Raw genomic sequence first — 16,878 nt, forward strand, 5'->3', positions numbered from 1 at the left:
ATGAGCTTTTGTATTATTCCTCAAGGCCTCTTCGCTGGTGTGCAGGCAGACAGCAGCCACGTTATGTGATGTGGGCATCATAAGTAATTGTCTAGAAATTCTCAAGACCCTGTTAGAGCACTGGAGAGAGGTTGCAAGCCATGAAGAAGTAAGCTCTGCATTCCTTTTCCTGTATATTCAAACCGGAAGCTATACCATAATTCCATGTATGAATTTCTCCTTACACTGTTAAATTCGTTTTGCTTAACATTGTGCGTGAAAGTTGTTTGTCATCCACATATGCACATGTTTTTTTTTTTACGTTTTCATTTATTGCAATCGTTGATTTTCGCCTGCTAGAAATGTGAATGGTAAAATATGGGCAAGTTGTTCAGGTATTTCATTATGTTTTTTGCAAGTTCAACAGTAAGGTGTGCTAAAATTCTTAACGGATAAATATTCTTTCTTGGTTTAAAAGAGATGTCTACAGGAAAAGTAACTGTAATAAATCAAGCCACCCATACAATAATGATTAGAAATAATAATAATAATAATAATAATAATAGTAATAATAATAATAATAAGATTCCTATTGCGCATTTAGAATTCTCAATGCGCTTACAATTGCATATGATTAAAAAGAATGACACCGATGTTGACTGTATACGTGTAGAATTGGCTGATTCGTGGAGGATAATGAAATTGCCTAAATGTGTGTAAATAGTTACTAATTACCTGTATTTATCCAGGAGGAGCCGTCAGGGATTGGCGGTGCACTGCTCAAACCTCACCCCACCAGCCCTCCTCCAGATATGTCACCATTCTTTCTCAGACAGTATGTCAAGGTGTGTTGTGTTTCGTAAGAATTGTGGTTTGTGATAATTCTTTGAGGACTTTCTCCTAACTAGAATGTAAATATCAAATCCTTTGAGGTTTTGAAAAAAAATATTTTTGCAAAAAATGATATAATCCAAAAACTAGGAGCCCATGATAAAAGCATGTAAGCGACTTGTATACTGATAAGTACAGTGTACCGTTAGTTGACATCGCTTTTGACCGACCTTTGATATGTTTTTTTAAAGAGGATTGCTAATGGTATTCACAAAAGGGCAATGTAACAAATCCCATTGAAGCCTCTTTGTTTCTCAAGCTTTCTTGACTTGTCAATATGTTTAGTTCTGTGGGATGCACCATTCAGTGTCTATTGTCTGTGGGCTTTATATTCGTTATGAACCTAGTGTGTTGTTTTACCAAATAATATCTATGATATCGCTTAACTGTGAATGTTGTTTTGCAAACAGGGCCATGCAGGAGATGTATTTGAAGCTTATCCACAACTGCTTACCGAAATGGCTTTGAGGCTTCCTTATCAGGTGAATGTGATATTCATGCCCCCTTTCAAGTTCCTGTGGCCATAGATTCAATCTGAAGATGTTTGATCATACTGTGCGAACAAAATGCCGTCAACAAGCCCGCAACTAGTTTTCTTTCACTCAGCAGCTCTTTCAAACGCTTATGTTATTGGCTAGCGCTATTAATTAGTATTCCTTTTGTTGTTTGCTTTATTTGACATACCCTAATAGTTTGTTTTAGCCACCAAACAAAAGTTCTTAGTTTAACAACTTGGAGCTTATTATTAGGTTAATTACCATGCCACGGATTTACTTTAGAACATTTACCTGCATATCTAGTATTAGGCCCTTGCCCCAATACTGTCGGTCCGTGAAGTGGATCCTTTTTATCACGTATCGGCTAGAGAGCCGAGAGGAGTAACTGCACATTTAGTGGATCTAGACACCAGTAGTTGTAAGATCTTTTAACCAACGGCTATATATCGTATTGTGATGTGAAAGTTTTGTTTGCAGGTGAAGAAAATTGCAGATTCTCTTCATCTTGACAATTCTCCACGGTTTGATGACGAGTGGTATCAGTTCTTGTGTGAGGTTTGTAATACAAGTTTATTTCAAAGTTTTGATTTAGTCTCATGTAAACTTGCTGTTTGTGATATTCTTAGTTTCATTATGGTTATGTAGCGGTCATGATCAAATGGTTTAAATTTGTCGTCTTAAAGCAGGGCATTGTTTTCCAATATGGTGTAGAAATTAACAATCGAGAAAAGCTCACTACTTTGAGTCTGACGAAAAGAATACTAAGTTTAGTAGTAATCTCCTTGTGGTTACGAAGGGCTTATTTTATAGTCTAACATAACACTTTGACAACACAACATGTTTATAGTTTCAGTTTGATTGTAAGATTTTATATTTTTTTACAGTATCTTTTGATCCAACAAACCCCATTTGTCCGACGACAAGTCAGGAAGGTACAGTAACCAATCTCTTTTGCTTCAGTGCAACAAGTTTCGTTTTACAGAAACGTTGTAATTTACAAGCACTATTAATAGTGAAGAGTCATTAGGGAGCTTTAGATTGGACTACGAGTGCGAGATTGAGTACGAACACGATTTTCGATTTTCAAACCAGTGACGTTTCCAGAGCTCTCGTTCTTCATGTTTTATGTAGGGGGCGTAGCTCATGCGATGGGATGGGTATCTGATGTGATAATGTGACGCCTGCAAACTAGAATTGAAAAGTCGATCTCGCACTCGTACTCAAATCTAAAGTCCCCTATTATCTAATCAACAACGAGGCGCAGCCATGTTGACTACCGTTAATGGAAAATGAGGCCGAATTTATCTGCTTGTTTCAGTATGAGGCTGGTATTGTTTGACTATCCTTTTAGTAATGTTTGCTGTTGGAAAAAACGTTCAAGCTTGTGGTAGCATACATGTACACTGTAGTTGTTCTGGAAATTTCCTTTAAATGAGTGGTTTTATAATCAGAAAATTCTGTTCTGGTGTTAACTGCAAAACTAAAATTCCTTGAAAGGCAGGTTATTGAATGCGGAACAATCTACTTAACAAATTGACGTCAGTTTTTCATGCGTCTGTCCTGTTATTGATCATGAATTTCGTCATAACATTTTTAAAGTAACTGTGGATCCACGAGGCGATTTACGATAACAAATTGGCGAATTGTCCGCCCTCGCTCGCTGACGCATCGCATAAATTATAAATTCATGTGTCTGTCTGCTTATTGACAATAAAAATCATCCAATGAGCGCGCGAGAATTTCTGCAGTTATCGTAAAAAATCGTATTGAACTCCAAATTGAAATAAAAGTGTGTAGTATAGACTAAAAAAAGAATGATATTGATTATCAATGCGATGATTAAGAGGAGACTGATAACTAAAACTTTCTCCTTATTATTTTTCTTGTACATTGTAGCTTTTACTGTTCCTATGTGGATCAAAGGAAAGCTATCGGAGTCGGCGGGACCTGCATGCCCTCAAATCACACATGAAGACTGTCAGGTACAGTTCGGATATTACCTTCTTGTTTGTCAAGTCGAATTTCAGAGTTTATACATGAGATGGCATTGAAAATAACTTTTAGCAGGTAAAATAATGCGGACGACTGAAGACATAATTTTGAAACATTTCCAAGCATTTCCTTGAAAACACTTGTTACGTGTAATCGTTTTTGTTGTCGTCCTTTCAAAAAAACATGGTATGGACTTTATGAAATTGTTTGGCATTGTGAGGGAGCGTTCCAAACTTCTGAAGTTTAGGAAAATGACTGAGGCTTCAGAAACTAGGATTGTAACCTAGAAGCATCAGCTTTTATGCACGATTCGTTAATTAGGATCATAAGGTAGCAAGACAAATACGAACTTTGACTTTTAATCCAGTTAAGTTCCCAAAGCCTTTACTTCCCCGTGTTGAATAGGAGACTGTTGTTAGAAGGTTGATGTGAAACACGACGATTGAAAACTTGAGCGGTAGATTGAAAAAGTCGTACTCAATCCCCCACTCGTCGTCCGATCTAATGTTCTCTAATGGACGGTATTTAATATCAACAGGGAACTTAGCAAGCAGGGTGGTTTTAGGTACGAGGATGTGACCAATCCACCAGTCAATCTACCATATGACACTCTTATCACACTGGTAAGTGCTCTTTACATCGTTATGTAATGCAAATAACTTGCAAATGCCTTACATTATTTCAAGCCTCTTTGGTAGCATTGGTTAATTTCCACACATTGAACAAAGCTATCAACGCTGTTGTTTGGGAAATCTATTATTGGTAGTAATTGACCTTTTGGTGTCCATTTTCTATCTCACTTTTTGTCAGAAAGAGAATGAACACCAGAGAGGTTATTATTCTTGTGCATCTACGTTGTATCAATGTGTTGGAGTCCCAATTAAGATATCGCAGACCTTATACCTCTGTTTCTTTCAACTTAGCTATGTACGTGAGTTAACCGTTGAAAGTAGTCTTAAAGTGGTCATCTGAAAACGTGGTTGTTTGTAAGCCTTTCCTTTCATCAAAGCGATACCAAAAAGACTCAAATTTTAGAACGTAGCTATATGTTTTAGATCGGTACTTTGCAGTGTATATTACGGTGCCAAGCTTTTTCCGATGTATTACTGAAATAAATGAATACGCAACGGACCGTCCTTCATTTCAAATTTGCTTTGGCATTTCATTTACCTTATCAGAGATATTTTAAGTTAATATGTACTCCAAATTTATCTACACTGTGTGGATTGGAAACAGTAAATGCCAGTGGTCAACATGTAATACGGAATTACTGGTTTGTTATCTTTTATAGTGAGATGCTGGCTGATTAATCTTAATTCAGGGGTACTAATGCGCTTGTAAATTCAGAATTTTCAGTAATCATAAAGGAGCTAAGCATCCTTGTTGCTGTTTTGTTTATTGATATCTCTTTAGTGTGTTTGTTTTCTACATCATGTAAACATATTTTTGCAAGGTTTCCTTCAATTTGAACATAACCTTGTGCATCTCCAATAATGGCTTGATACTTGTATATCGCTAGTAGATGGTTTACTGTTACCGCAGTTGAACTTTGTGTAAGAGTAACTGCTAGGGTTCCCAGTTGAGTTGGTACTTGCTTACAGAAGATTAACGATTTCCATGTCTCACAGATTGAACACCTTAAAGCTTGTTCTGAAGTGGCGTCAAGTCGTATCAGCAACTGGCAGGCATTCTGCCTGCGAGAAACAGGTAACTACCGCCGGATTTCATTGATTTTAAATAATAGTTCTTTAGTTGGAGTCGAAGCGTATTCCTGATACTTGCAGCATTAGCGCACATTTGAACACAAAGATTGTTTAATTTGTAATCTCGAAATCAATAATTGTTATAACATAGCAGTGAACTGGTAAATTTTTGGTACAATTTCTTTCACATTTACCTCCATGAAATATTACTTTTTAAGAATCCTGTAGGACAATAAACAACAGTTGGTACATGATCTATATAATATGGCACAATTGAGAGGAGAGTGATGGTATATATTTTGTTGCAGACACTCTGCCGTTCCTCTTGAGAAGCAGCTTCTTGTTTGAAGAGGGAGTGACGCCCTTGATGTTACAGTTGTTGGGTTATGCCATTTGTGAGCTCAAGTCACAGGCAGTAAGTTCTCCGCAAAAGAACAAGAAAGACAAGGACAAAGATAAATCAAAGAGCAAAGACAAGGACACTGAAAAGGAGAAAGAAAAACACAAAGACAAAGAGAAGACTTCAGGTATAGTTTTGCTTTTCGAAGTATTCCCAAACACCCAGCACCACATGGAAGTACTGGTCAATAGCTTTCAATAGGGTTTCATTTATAGCTGAAGTAGTTACACTGTAGCATCGCCTCAGCGGGTACTGTCCTACAGATAGTTTCTTTAGTGAGTATGTTTTCGAGTTCTAAGCTTCATCACTGGGCCATGTGCTCTCAGATATTCTATGGCATCACGTATAACATTAGATTAGATGATTCAAATGTCTGTAACTAATTGTTCTTATTGTTACAGGGTCAGCAGACACTGGGAGGAGTGAAGGTAAAGTTAACACTCATATTGCATCATACATGTATCTTTCTACATGTACCTTACCCTGTGAATTCCCACGAACCACATTATTACAATGCTCCCTGGACGATTTTGTTGATTTGTTGCTGAAAGAGTGCTGATTTGATGCAAACATTCAGTTTAAAGGTGTCAGAGAAATTTGAAACCCTTACCCTATCAGAAAACAGTCTTTTTTTTTTTTACATTTTTGTCCTTCTATTGTACTGATCATCCTTGACACAACTTCAGATCCACGCTTAGCTCCGGTTGGCCACGTGGCTTATTTATGTAAATGTTCCATTAAATTATTTAACCAATATTGGACAGAATATTTTTTTGCATCAAACCACCTTTAGACAGTACTACGCATGAGCAGACAGGTCACGTGGTGGTGTCTCAGCCAATGAAAAGGGGGAGGAAATGCATCAAATATAATTTAATTTATCTGGATTGTTATACGTTGTACATACAGCTGCTGCCCAAAGTCTGGTTCAGTTGCTGCATGAAGCTGTTGATGATGAGGTGATGAGTCAGTTTGTACAGACCTTCCTTTTGGAGTCTAATTCTACTGCTGTGCGATGGCAGGCTCATGAGCTGCTTTACAGCATGCACAAGTATGTCCACTTCACTCATTGCACTTGTATTTTAAAATTTCCGGTCTGTGGTTATGTGGGGAAATCAGTAGTAGTAGTAGTAGTAATCTTCAGTGAGGATACCAACATCCCAGTAGAGTGGTTCACAGAAGGGTCCTGAAAAAAATTACCTGGATAAAAATAACAACAAATTGAGAAATATAAAATATAAAAAGAATATGAACTAAAACATCTAAGAATATCTATACATTATATTTTGTCTTCACCTCATTGTCCTGAGGTGAAGAGTGAAAATTCACACCTTGATAGTTGTCTGTTTTGTCATGTTTTATAGGCGTATTGTATAAGTTCTGTTGTACCACACATAGTGGAAAAGTACTGGTTCATACCTAAAAAGTTGTTTTGCTTGTGTCTGTAGGTATTCAACCAGCAGCCAGCAAGTGAAGCTATCAAGGATGATGTGGAAAATCTGGCCTTATCTACCAGACTATGGTCGACGAGCTGCACAGTTTGTTGATCTTCTGGGTTACTTTGCGATCAAGTGTGAATCAAATACTGAAGAGGTACGTTTTATTTGCACTTTTTTTTGCAAAATAACATGTTGATCTACTTCGTTGAGTACAATGGACCCTCTACACTTAACGTGTATGTTTGAAAAATTGAAAATCTGTAACAACTGACTATTTCACCTGGGACAGAGTCACTTCATATGGATAAAATATAAGATGGAGTAAATACACATTCGAGGCAGAGGCAATCTGACAGGCTTGCCTAAGAAGAAAACGCCCTGACCTGATTGAAATCCCATCATTCTTCCATTATTAGTACCATTACACTTGAAGAAGTGTTGAAATTCAACAAAATTAGTAATTGGTTAGCCCCTACTCTCAGTAATACAAACTTATGTATACTATTTCTCTTACTGTAAATACACGGAATGTATTTATGAAATGCAAGAGAAGAAACTTTGTGGCACGATAATGACTTATTAATTGACCAGATAAGCAGTAATCAACAAGATACAGCCCAGCAGTAATAGTAGTACTTATAGGTGGATTTTATTTTCTACAGTTGCAGGATTATTGTGTGAAAGCAGTTCAAGTATTGATGATACAGAATAATGTTCTCTCTAATCATCCGAATTCTAACGTGTACAGGTCAGGACATGTCTTTTGGTGCATGTTAATTAGATTCATGTAAAATCTTAATCCCTCCGCAGCTCTTAACTGGTCTGCTTTCCACCAGTTGGGTTTTTTAAGCCCACTATGTTTAGTCGATATATTAATTTTGTTTCTTTCAGTTTAAGTGGCATGCCTATAAACTGGTTAGGTGTAGGTTAGCGGATTGACCACTTTAAACAACAATATTTTTGAACTTCTTTTTTTTTTGAGGGGGGGGGGGTGGGGGGCTGGTGGTTCATAATATCTCTTATTCTTTCTTTGGAGAAACGAAAGTCATATGTACGGGCATAAACAGGCTGCACTGTATGTAGTGGCGTGTAAATTGACCGATCACAGCTAAGGCCTTTTTTGTCTCTTGCTTTAGGATGTTGTCAGGGTTTGTTGAATTTGATGGATATTACCTGGAGAGTGATCCCTGCCTCGTTTGCAACAATCCAGAAGTTCCATTCCAGGTGAGTGGCAAATCGTTAACAATTCTTAATTACCGGTTTTTTGAACAATCTTTTCAGTGTGTGATTCTTGAAATAAATTACAGCTCGACAATGTTTCTTTTTCTCTGCTCAGATGATCATAATATGGTACTTCAAGTAGTTCTTTGTGTTGCACTAGTAGCAGAGGTCATCTGGATTTGAATCATGTAATTTGTATTTTGCAGAGCCTGAAGCTATCTGCCATCAAAGGAGACTCTCGCTTCACCACAACATGTCAACTTGTAAAGCTGATAGGGAGTCACACAATTTCAAGAGTTACCCTCAGGATTGCAGATCTTAAAAGGCAGAAAATGGTAGTATGCTGCTAACTGCTTTCCAAAGAATGATTAGCATCTAGGGAATAGTGTCTAAGAACTGCTATAGTTTATTTACTACTGGATTATACGACAGAGGTACTAAGGCGATTTTGTTAGCAAACCACACACTAACCATTTATGTGTTAGATTACAATGTATATACAGATTGTGACAGAGTGACGATAATAAGACTATAATTATTGGTTTTTGTCAGGTTCGAACCATTAACTTGTACTACAACAATCGTACCGTGCAAGCAGTCGTAGAGTTGAAGAACAAGTAAGTGTTGATTACTGTCCTATTGCTGAGTATAGGTAAGGTAAAGTCTGCATGCGAGCCAAGTGGCCCATCAGCCCGGAGCTTATCCCGGTTTCTGTAGCATGAAGCGACTAGGAGTATTTCTATTCCCCCGTGGATGGGATGCTAGTTCATCGCAGGGTTACCCCCAGCATTAAGTTCGCCGGTACCCGTTTATACACCTGGGTGGAGAGAGGCACTGTGAGAGTAAAGTGTCTTGCCCAAGAACACAACACAATGTCCCCGGCCAGGGCTCGAACCCGGACCGCTCGATCCGGAGACGAGCGCACTAACCATGAGGCCACCGCGCCTCCCTTGAGTATAGGACCCTTTGTAAATTTGTTTATATTAGGAAGACATCTATTTAAACCCCCAGAAATTGGGACGAGGTGTATTCTTTTATTTGCTTTTGCTAGAGCTCAGTGTATTTACTGTACAGCATGTGACACATGGTTCTTTTGCAGGAGATCCTTGTGGCACAAAGCAAAGAAATGCCACCTCACCCCTGGGCAAACAGAACTCAAGGTTTGTTTCACTCAGATTTTTATTCCCAGTTCTTTAATGCAAGGCATCTCTTCTGATGTTTTTTTGTTTGTTTGTTTGTGACTTTTTCGCTCATTTGCAGGTTGATTTTCCACTGCCGATAGTAGCCTGTAACTTGATGATTGAGTATGCTGATTTCTACGAGAACTTTCAGGTACATGCTTGAGTATCTTTTTCAGTAAAATGCTTTTCTTTTGCCACTTCACGTTTTCATAACAATAATTTTCTGACGGAGGGAACTTCTCTTTTTCTCTTTGTTTGCTTGTCCTGCAGGCCTCATCTGAAACTCTTCAGTGCCCTCGTTGTAGTGCTTCTGTGAATGCTAATCCTGGAGTTTGCAGCAACTGTGGAGAGAATGTCTACCAGTGCCACAAGTGCAGGTTTGTTTGTTGCTTCTTCCGTTTACAAGATGGCTTCATTTATCCATTGCAATATTAAAGTATTATTCATTCACACTGCACAGTACACAGGATAAGGGGGAAAATTAACGATTCATTTGTCCTTTGGACAAACATCAGAAAGAATTTAGTTGGCCGAAACTCAAAATGTCTTACCAAAACGTTTTTAAATTTATGAATCATGTACTTATCCTTGTTTTGTTTGTCCTCCAAATGTGTTTGTTCATGAGTGCTTCTCCATTCCTGTTATAATCTTTAAACTGAACCGTCTAATCGTATATAAAAAGTCCGATGTCATTCGATGGATACCTTGTCTCGTTGCTTGCTCTGTCTAACACACGTGCAATGTTTCTTTTTGGCAGGTCTATTAACTATGACGAGAGAGATCCATTCTTATGCAATGCTTGCGGTTTTTGCAAATATGCCAAGTTTGACTACACTCTAACAGCCAGACCGTGCTGTGCTGTTGATCCAATCGAGAATGAAGAGGATCGCAAGAAGGTAGTCATGATTCCTAAAAGATAGTTTTCAAACAATAAGTAACGGTGGGGAAATCTGTTTGCCCAGGCTTTGGGATGAATGGAAGTTTACAGAGAGATGATGGAACATGGTAAAGTGACGGGAAAGTTGTTGTACAAGGTATCCAGTTGGTTAGTGTTTCTAGGAATGCAGATTTGCTTGGTTTCGTCGTTGATGTTTGTGTAATCATTCATTCCACAGGCGGTTGCCAACATCAACTCTCTTTTGGAGCGAGCTGACAGAGTGTATCGGCAGCTAGTGTCTCACAGACAGCCCTTGGACCTGCTGTTAAACAGGTTGTTGGAACATGGACAGCAAGAACCATTGCAGGTGAACGGTCGTTGCCATTTGGGCTTTGTTAGTGGTATTCATTGGCTTGATTAGCTCGAGTCAAACTGCGAGGCCGTGAATAGATGTGCAATTGAAAAGAAACTTACAGTTATTATGTACATCATCTAAAGTGCTGCCTTTGTTTTAATTTCCGCAAATAGTAGGTATGCTAATGTTTGAACGACGAAGTAGAAATGTCTGTTCTTTCTTAGGAGATGTAAATGTAAAGTAACTGCAAAGGAGATTACTGATCATCCATTACATGTATCTCTTGTGTTACAGGAGAGTACGTATGGTGCGACACAGCCAGTGGCCTCTACAGTTGCAGGGTCTTCAACATCAAGCAGTTCCTCTGCAAACACTGGAGTCAACAAGGCCATCCAGGCTTTAGCCCACCGCTATTGTGTTGAGTGCAAGGGAACTTTTGATGAGCTCAGCAAGATCACTCAGGTTTGGAATAATAGCTTGTTGTCCATTTATTGAAAGACTAACCTGCCACTGCATTTCGATAAACTATTTGATACAGAAAAACAAGCTGCGTTTATTCTCTACCAGTGGTCTCGTGGATATTTTGTGAAGCTTCGTCATTATTTCAACATTAAACTTGACCCCTACTCTGGGGTTGTCGAAACTTTTCTCGCCAACAACAGTCCTTTTCAGGCCTTCTCAGGACTATCCACACCCGCACGATCACACGTGAGAAACTGCACTTTTCACTCTGCATCTTCAGTTCTTGAGTATTTCAACTGCTCTCTCCTTTGCTCAACAGAAAGTATTGGCCTCTAGAAAGGAACTACTGGAGTATGACTGCCGCGAATGTAAAGGTCCGGAAAGCTCTAGCAGCAGCTCCTTGCTGCTGACGTCTGGTTCAAAGGGATTGCCTGGAGAATGTTATGGCTGTGCTTCTGCTGCCATAGAACATTGTGTCACACTTTTGAGAGCATTAGCCATGGTGCCCGGAACTCGAAAGCAACTGGTGGGAGAGGTGAGGCTGGTTGTCTTTGGTATTACTGTGTCAGAAAGGTCAAATAACTAGCATTAATGAAGCAGTCATCTCTTTGAATAGTTCATGGACAGCATCTAGTAGTGTTTCAGTTGAAGTATTTTGAGCGTTTTGATAATGGAAAAGTCCAACAAGGCTTTGAGAGACAACCAATACAGATAAAGCATATTTGAACTCGTGCTTTTGTTCATTGTTTCTTTAGGGCCTGATACAAGAGTTGGTGGAGTTTAACTTGCATGAAGGTACTCCGCAGATGAGAAGTGATGTAAGACATCTGTTGTGTTTGTTGACCAAGGACAATGAACAAGCCACAAAACAACTCAATGAAATCCTGATCAGCGCAGTGGGCGAGGCTGTAAACAGTCACAAGTCCAACCCTGCAGTGGTTAGTATGTCTACGTGATATTTTGAAATCTGTGAAAATCCACATCCCTGTTTTCACCTTAATAATTGCAAACTGTCTTTCTGTGACCATGTTCTATTGAATGCCATCGTTTGTGGTTTGTTATGGCTGCTTTGGTAATGGGGTGGTGTTGGTATTGTTGTTTGGTTTGAAAATCCGTTTTCATATGATGTGGTTTTTGAATTTGAACCTCAAAACTGCTGGAAATACTTCTGTACGGACACTTCAATCAAATCAGTTCAAATTTTTTTTTCCTTGTAGGTCTCGGGTATCAGTCGAGAAATGTTACTTTTGAGTAATGCGGTGGAGATGGAAGACACTTGTTGGGAGATGCGTCTGAGATGTGGTATGTTTTTATATAGTATGAAATCTCTATTCAGACATGTAGTTGTTATCAATAAAATGAACTGAGTGTCTTTGGAACTCGTTAACCTTTAGCTGCAGAGGTAAAGATGATTTTGCACTTTGCATCAAGAAAAGAAACTTACTATTCTTGTTTGCTAGCCAGCTGGTAAATTTTAGGAAAGCACTCAGAAATAATTTATTGTCCATGCAAGTATATACAAGATTTCAGGATTTCTTATTGACTGGTCTAAACGACTATCTCGCCAATCGTGTTTGTGTTTTTGTCGCAGTGATGACACTGTTTATGATGTCTGTCGAGGTACGGAGTCCACTTATCATGGAGAGCATCACTTTACCATGTCTGAAGATTCTGCTTAAACTTGTTAAACCACCCCCACCCAGCAGTAAAGCCAACAAGGTATGTTAGCGTGTGGCTCTTCTAAGATTGCTATAGAGGTTGTTTTACACGTTATGGTGATGAAATGCTTCGTTCTACCCTGAACAAAGCTACCAAGTAGCACCCTTTCAACTCTGAGTTTAACCTTGAGTCTGATATTTTTCTGTGGAGTGTATGACGATTCAACAGCATGTTTATTTGATGCTGTTTGTTGTTTTGTAAATTTAAGTTTTGGGACTTTTTGACATTTTTCCTTATAAGTCACATTTTATTGAACCTGAGGGGCAAACTTATAAGCAGTTCGAAAACCCATAGACAAGTTACACTGTAATACAAGTGTTCTTCTCCTACTACATTACCAGATGCAGCCGTGTTATCTTTCAACACTACATGTTTTGTTTCTTTTTTATGCGACGGCTTACAAAGCTATTGATTGACGTTGTTCTTCACAGGACAAAGACTGCAAGTCATTAGGCTCTGTTCAGGGTTCCAGTGGTGTGCGTATTAAAGCCAAACAGTGGATGGATGGTGATGCTAGCCACACGTATTCTCAATGGAAAGCAATGGCTCCTACAAAATCAGCTGCATCCAAATCCGTGACTGGTGAGAGTCGCACTGAAGCACGGAAACGACACTTGATGGAGAAGTATGGCCGAAAGTGGCGTGAGAGGACCAAGAGGAGGGAGTCGCCTGAAGACCAAGAGTTACGTGAGGAAGAGTGGCTTAGGCAGGTGTTGTTCACTCCATCGAACAGAGCAGCTCGCGAGATGGCCTGTACCATGATAGAGTCCTTATGCCAGGTATACCTACAAGTAAAAAAGTGTGTTGTGCATGTGCAAACAGCCGCTTTTCATTCAGAGTGTACGTACACTGAGCAATGAAATGAGGTGTAATCACAGACTGTTTTATCCGTTCTGAGATGTGTCGTACATACTTGATTAGTTGGTGGGATAGAGATGGATGTGTATGTTGCATCATCTAGTGATTACTTTCAAGTGTATAAAGGTCAAACCTTCAAACTCTTCTGCATTGAACTTCTGAAATTGTGACGATTTTTCCAGAAGAGATTTCATTCTCTTACCAAAGGCTGTCTCATTTGCAATTACTGTAGTGATTACGGCCTTAACTTCCAGACAATACCCTCCTTAGTCGGTGCTCATTACAGATTTTTACTTTGTTCGCTTATTAAGATACCCAGCCGACAGCAACACATGTTGGACTTGCTCACAAGGTAGGTGTCTTTTTTATAGTAAGCATGAAGCTGTGATGTAAAACAATGACGCAAACGCTAACTAATAATAATAAGTAAACCCGTTATGACATTTTTGTTGTCTTAAATAAATAAAACGTCTGCACCAATGTAAATGAAAACTTAGTGGTCGCTCTAAAATGGTTTTGTGATTTGTTTTTAATGTTTTAATGATTACATGCAGTGTCCGGTTAAGTGAGAAGTCGGCAACTTGTAGACAGAACTGGCCTTGCATTGATGCTGGTTTTTATGTTTGCTCTACTTGTCCAGTTATCTAGAGGAGGTCCGTACTGCAGGAGAGAATGCAGCTGAGTTCTTCCAGTTGTACCAGCGATTGACTCAGCCTACTTACTGGAAATTCTACCTAGCTCTCCAAGGAGCTCTGATGCAGATCGGACAGCTTTTAACCAAGGTACACAGTGTTATGCAAACTTCTTGTTCCTTCCCGTGCTACTTTGTTCTAGAATCATGTAATTTGTGAGAGCATTTCTTTGCGTGTCTGTAGGAAATTGAGCATTTGACTTACCTGGAGCAGTACACCCTCAGCTCGGATCTGTCCCAGGGATATGCTCTGAAAATGTTGGCTGGTAAGTGAACAAAGTTGAGAACTTTTTGTTACCAACTCTTAAACAGTTGTAAGACAACCAAAGAGCCAAAAGAATCCTACCAACTGTTTTGTCTTGACAGAATTGATGTCGTCTTTCCTGGAGCATGAAGCAATCAAACAGAAATTCAAGGGAAAGCTTGTAGCCACAGTGCTTAATGGTTACCTGTCCTTGCGAAGGTGACTTGGTTTATTTCGTACTTATTTTCTGTAAATGTAGTGAATTACCAAAGCCAAGTGACATACAGTTTTGTATTGTATCATCTTTGATTGTTGGAAGTTGTCAACTAACTGCACTCGTTTGTTGTCAGACTGGTAGTTCAGCGTACAAAACTGATTGACGAGACTCAGGAGATTCTTTTGGAACTACTGGAGGAGATGACTACAGGTAGGTGTTACTTAACAAGAGCTGAACTGATGTTCCACTAGCTAGATAAAGAATAATCATTGTCGCATGAAGAACTTAAACCATTCAGTGCAAGAGGTGATGCCAACCGCAGAACAGTTCGGTGCTGATGGTTGCGACGTTTTTCATTTGAATTAATTTGCACCAGTCAAGGGAACGTTAACTGCTCTTGTGATTCTGTTAATAGGTACCGAGACAGAAACCAAGGCATTCATGGCTATTTGTGTGGAGACCCTCAAGAGGTTTGTTTGACAGCAGCTGTTTGTTTGTCTCCAGGATTCTGATTAAAGCTGGCTACTACCAAAAGCAAAATGCTCCCCTCCCTGGAGCATGAAATATTTATCAAAAACTACATTTTTATAACATTTAGATGTTGAAACAGCTAACGTACGATGTTTGTTAACACGTGTTTGCAGGTATGGACTGGATGACCTCAGGACCCCCGTGTTCATTTTTGAGCGGCTTTGCAACCTGATCTTCCCAGTAAGTAAAGTGCAGAGTGAGGTTGTTATGACATGTTGTTCCTTTTTATGCTAAGTTTGATAATTTGACACGTCTAGCGTGAGGACAGCTGACAGTTGGTCCATGAGTGTCCTTGCATGGAAAGCTTGGACAGTGGGAGGTCTGAAACGCACTCTTTCATGAAAGAATTTTCGAAACATAATGATGTGAAACCTAAGATATCCTCGTTTGTTTTGTATTGTATTCGAGAAAAGTCGAGTGCAAGCTATGCAAAAACAGTTTTCTAAAATAATAACCTTTTGTAGTTTTGAAGAGTATGTATTTGTTCAACAGCCCAAATTTCTTGCCATGTGCCTATGTTAAACAGTGTTATATATCTCATCATCTTTACTTGTTTTTGAAGGAGGAGAATGATGTTGGTGAGTTCTTCCTTACACTTGAGAAGGACCCTCAACAAGAAGACTTCCTGCAAGGACGCATGCAAGGAAATCCTTACAGGTCAGAACAGAGTACAATATGGGGCAATTAATACACAGGATTATCATTATTTCTATATTTGCCTTATTCTTCGTTGTACTTAGCTTTAAAAGGATTAGAACAAGGGAATGAAATCGTAAAAAAAACCTTCATACATTAAATTGACTCACTGGTGCCGGGAATAGAAGCTGCATAAGACTTGAGCATCTTTTCTGGAAACGTAACAGGATAAATAGAATTAAACGATACAACAGCAGTTGTATAGTTTGTTGGCAGTATGGTTTGAGGGCGCAATAGCTACCTGGGACCGGGGACAGGGAGAGGGTGTGTCAATGACGAGCCAAAAGTGTGTGATTAACAAGCTTTACAGGACAGAGTTAGTAACGTTGTACATATGTTCTGTCTTTTTACAGTTGTAACGAGCCCGGGATGGGTCCACTCATGCGAAACGTCAAGAACAAAATCTGCACTGGTAAGAAAACATCCAAGTTAATCCAATGTACTCTGTTCTCATTGAAGCGGGTCATGAGCTGTCTTGATAACCAACGGACCCTGTGTGATATGAAGTTGGCAAGAAGAAGGTGTTATAGTTAGTCTCCTTGAGGGTTCCCGTAGTTTGCACCTTACTGTGGAGATTCAGACCATTTTATTGCCGAGATTGATTTGATTAAAGCATGTCCTGAGCTTCCTGAAATTACGTATCTCATGGCGGTGATTCATGAATCCTTTCAACGCAATTCATTACCAGTGCTTAAGGTTTACAGTATCATTAATTATAGCTATTATTAGCTTACTTTAAGGCAAATGCAGCTTGTATGTAAACATTGTTTTGTTTCTATTTGAAAAGATTGTGACTTGGTGGCTTTACTCGAGGATGACAGCGGCATGGAGGTAACGTTTGATATTTACAATTTCTTATTTGCACTCCAAACACGTTTAATTCGCAATATATTACACTTTATGGCAACGCGGTACTAATTGTTTT

The 16,878-nt window shown here is 39.1% G+C and overlaps 1 protein-coding gene across 2 annotated transcripts in view; it reads left to right on the forward strand.

Annotated features, from left to right (window-relative positions):
• LOC110040516 (E3 ubiquitin-protein ligase UBR4-like) overlaps positions 1-16,878 on the forward strand; it is a 59,871-nt gene that overhangs the window by 33,597 nt on the left and 9,396 nt on the right. For both annotated transcript variants that reach the window (XM_020745761.2, XM_020745762.2), the window contains exons 48-84: positions 26-148; positions 729-824; positions 1,281-1,352; positions 1,845-1,922; positions 2,252-2,299; positions 3,264-3,349; positions 3,898-3,982; positions 4,988-5,066; positions 5,371-5,589; positions 5,864-5,890; positions 6,372-6,513; positions 6,911-7,055; positions 7,564-7,649; positions 8,038-8,125; positions 8,329-8,457; positions 8,675-8,739; positions 9,222-9,282; positions 9,383-9,454; positions 9,574-9,680; positions 10,061-10,199; positions 10,419-10,547; positions 10,830-10,997; positions 11,317-11,532; positions 11,753-11,935; positions 12,215-12,299; positions 12,589-12,716; positions 13,148-13,495; positions 13,886-13,926; positions 14,215-14,356; positions 14,450-14,531; positions 14,632-14,728; positions 14,860-14,936; positions 15,142-15,196; positions 15,371-15,437; positions 15,820-15,914; positions 16,307-16,365; positions 16,741-16,784. In XM_020745761.2, coding sequence (XP_020601420.2) covers positions 26-148; positions 729-824; positions 1,281-1,352; positions 1,845-1,922; positions 2,252-2,299; positions 3,264-3,349; positions 3,898-3,982; positions 4,988-5,066; positions 5,371-5,589; positions 5,864-5,890; positions 6,372-6,513; positions 6,911-7,055; positions 7,564-7,649; positions 8,038-8,125; positions 8,329-8,457; positions 8,675-8,739; positions 9,222-9,282; positions 9,383-9,454; positions 9,574-9,680; positions 10,061-10,199; positions 10,419-10,547; positions 10,830-10,997; positions 11,317-11,532; positions 11,753-11,935; positions 12,215-12,299; positions 12,589-12,716; positions 13,148-13,495; positions 13,886-13,926; positions 14,215-14,356; positions 14,450-14,531; positions 14,632-14,728; positions 14,860-14,936; positions 15,142-15,196; positions 15,371-15,437; positions 15,820-15,914; positions 16,307-16,365; positions 16,741-16,784 — 3,963 coding nt within the window. The remainder of the gene's footprint in view (positions 1-25; positions 149-728; positions 825-1,280; positions 1,353-1,844; positions 1,923-2,251; positions 2,300-3,263; positions 3,350-3,897; positions 3,983-4,987; positions 5,067-5,370; positions 5,590-5,863; positions 5,891-6,371; positions 6,514-6,910; positions 7,056-7,563; positions 7,650-8,037; positions 8,126-8,328; positions 8,458-8,674; positions 8,740-9,221; positions 9,283-9,382; positions 9,455-9,573; positions 9,681-10,060; positions 10,200-10,418; positions 10,548-10,829; positions 10,998-11,316; positions 11,533-11,752; positions 11,936-12,214; positions 12,300-12,588; positions 12,717-13,147; positions 13,496-13,885; positions 13,927-14,214; positions 14,357-14,449; positions 14,532-14,631; positions 14,729-14,859; positions 14,937-15,141; positions 15,197-15,370; positions 15,438-15,819; positions 15,915-16,306; positions 16,366-16,740; positions 16,785-16,878) is intronic.

Source organism: Orbicella faveolata, unplaced genomic scaffold, assembly GCF_042242905.1.
Source record: "Orbicella faveolata isolate gen_17 unplaced genomic scaffold, um_ofav_v1 contig_36, whole genome shotgun sequence".
NCBI classification, from domain to species: Eukaryota; Metazoa; Cnidaria; class Anthozoa; order Scleractinia; family Merulinidae; genus Orbicella; species Orbicella faveolata.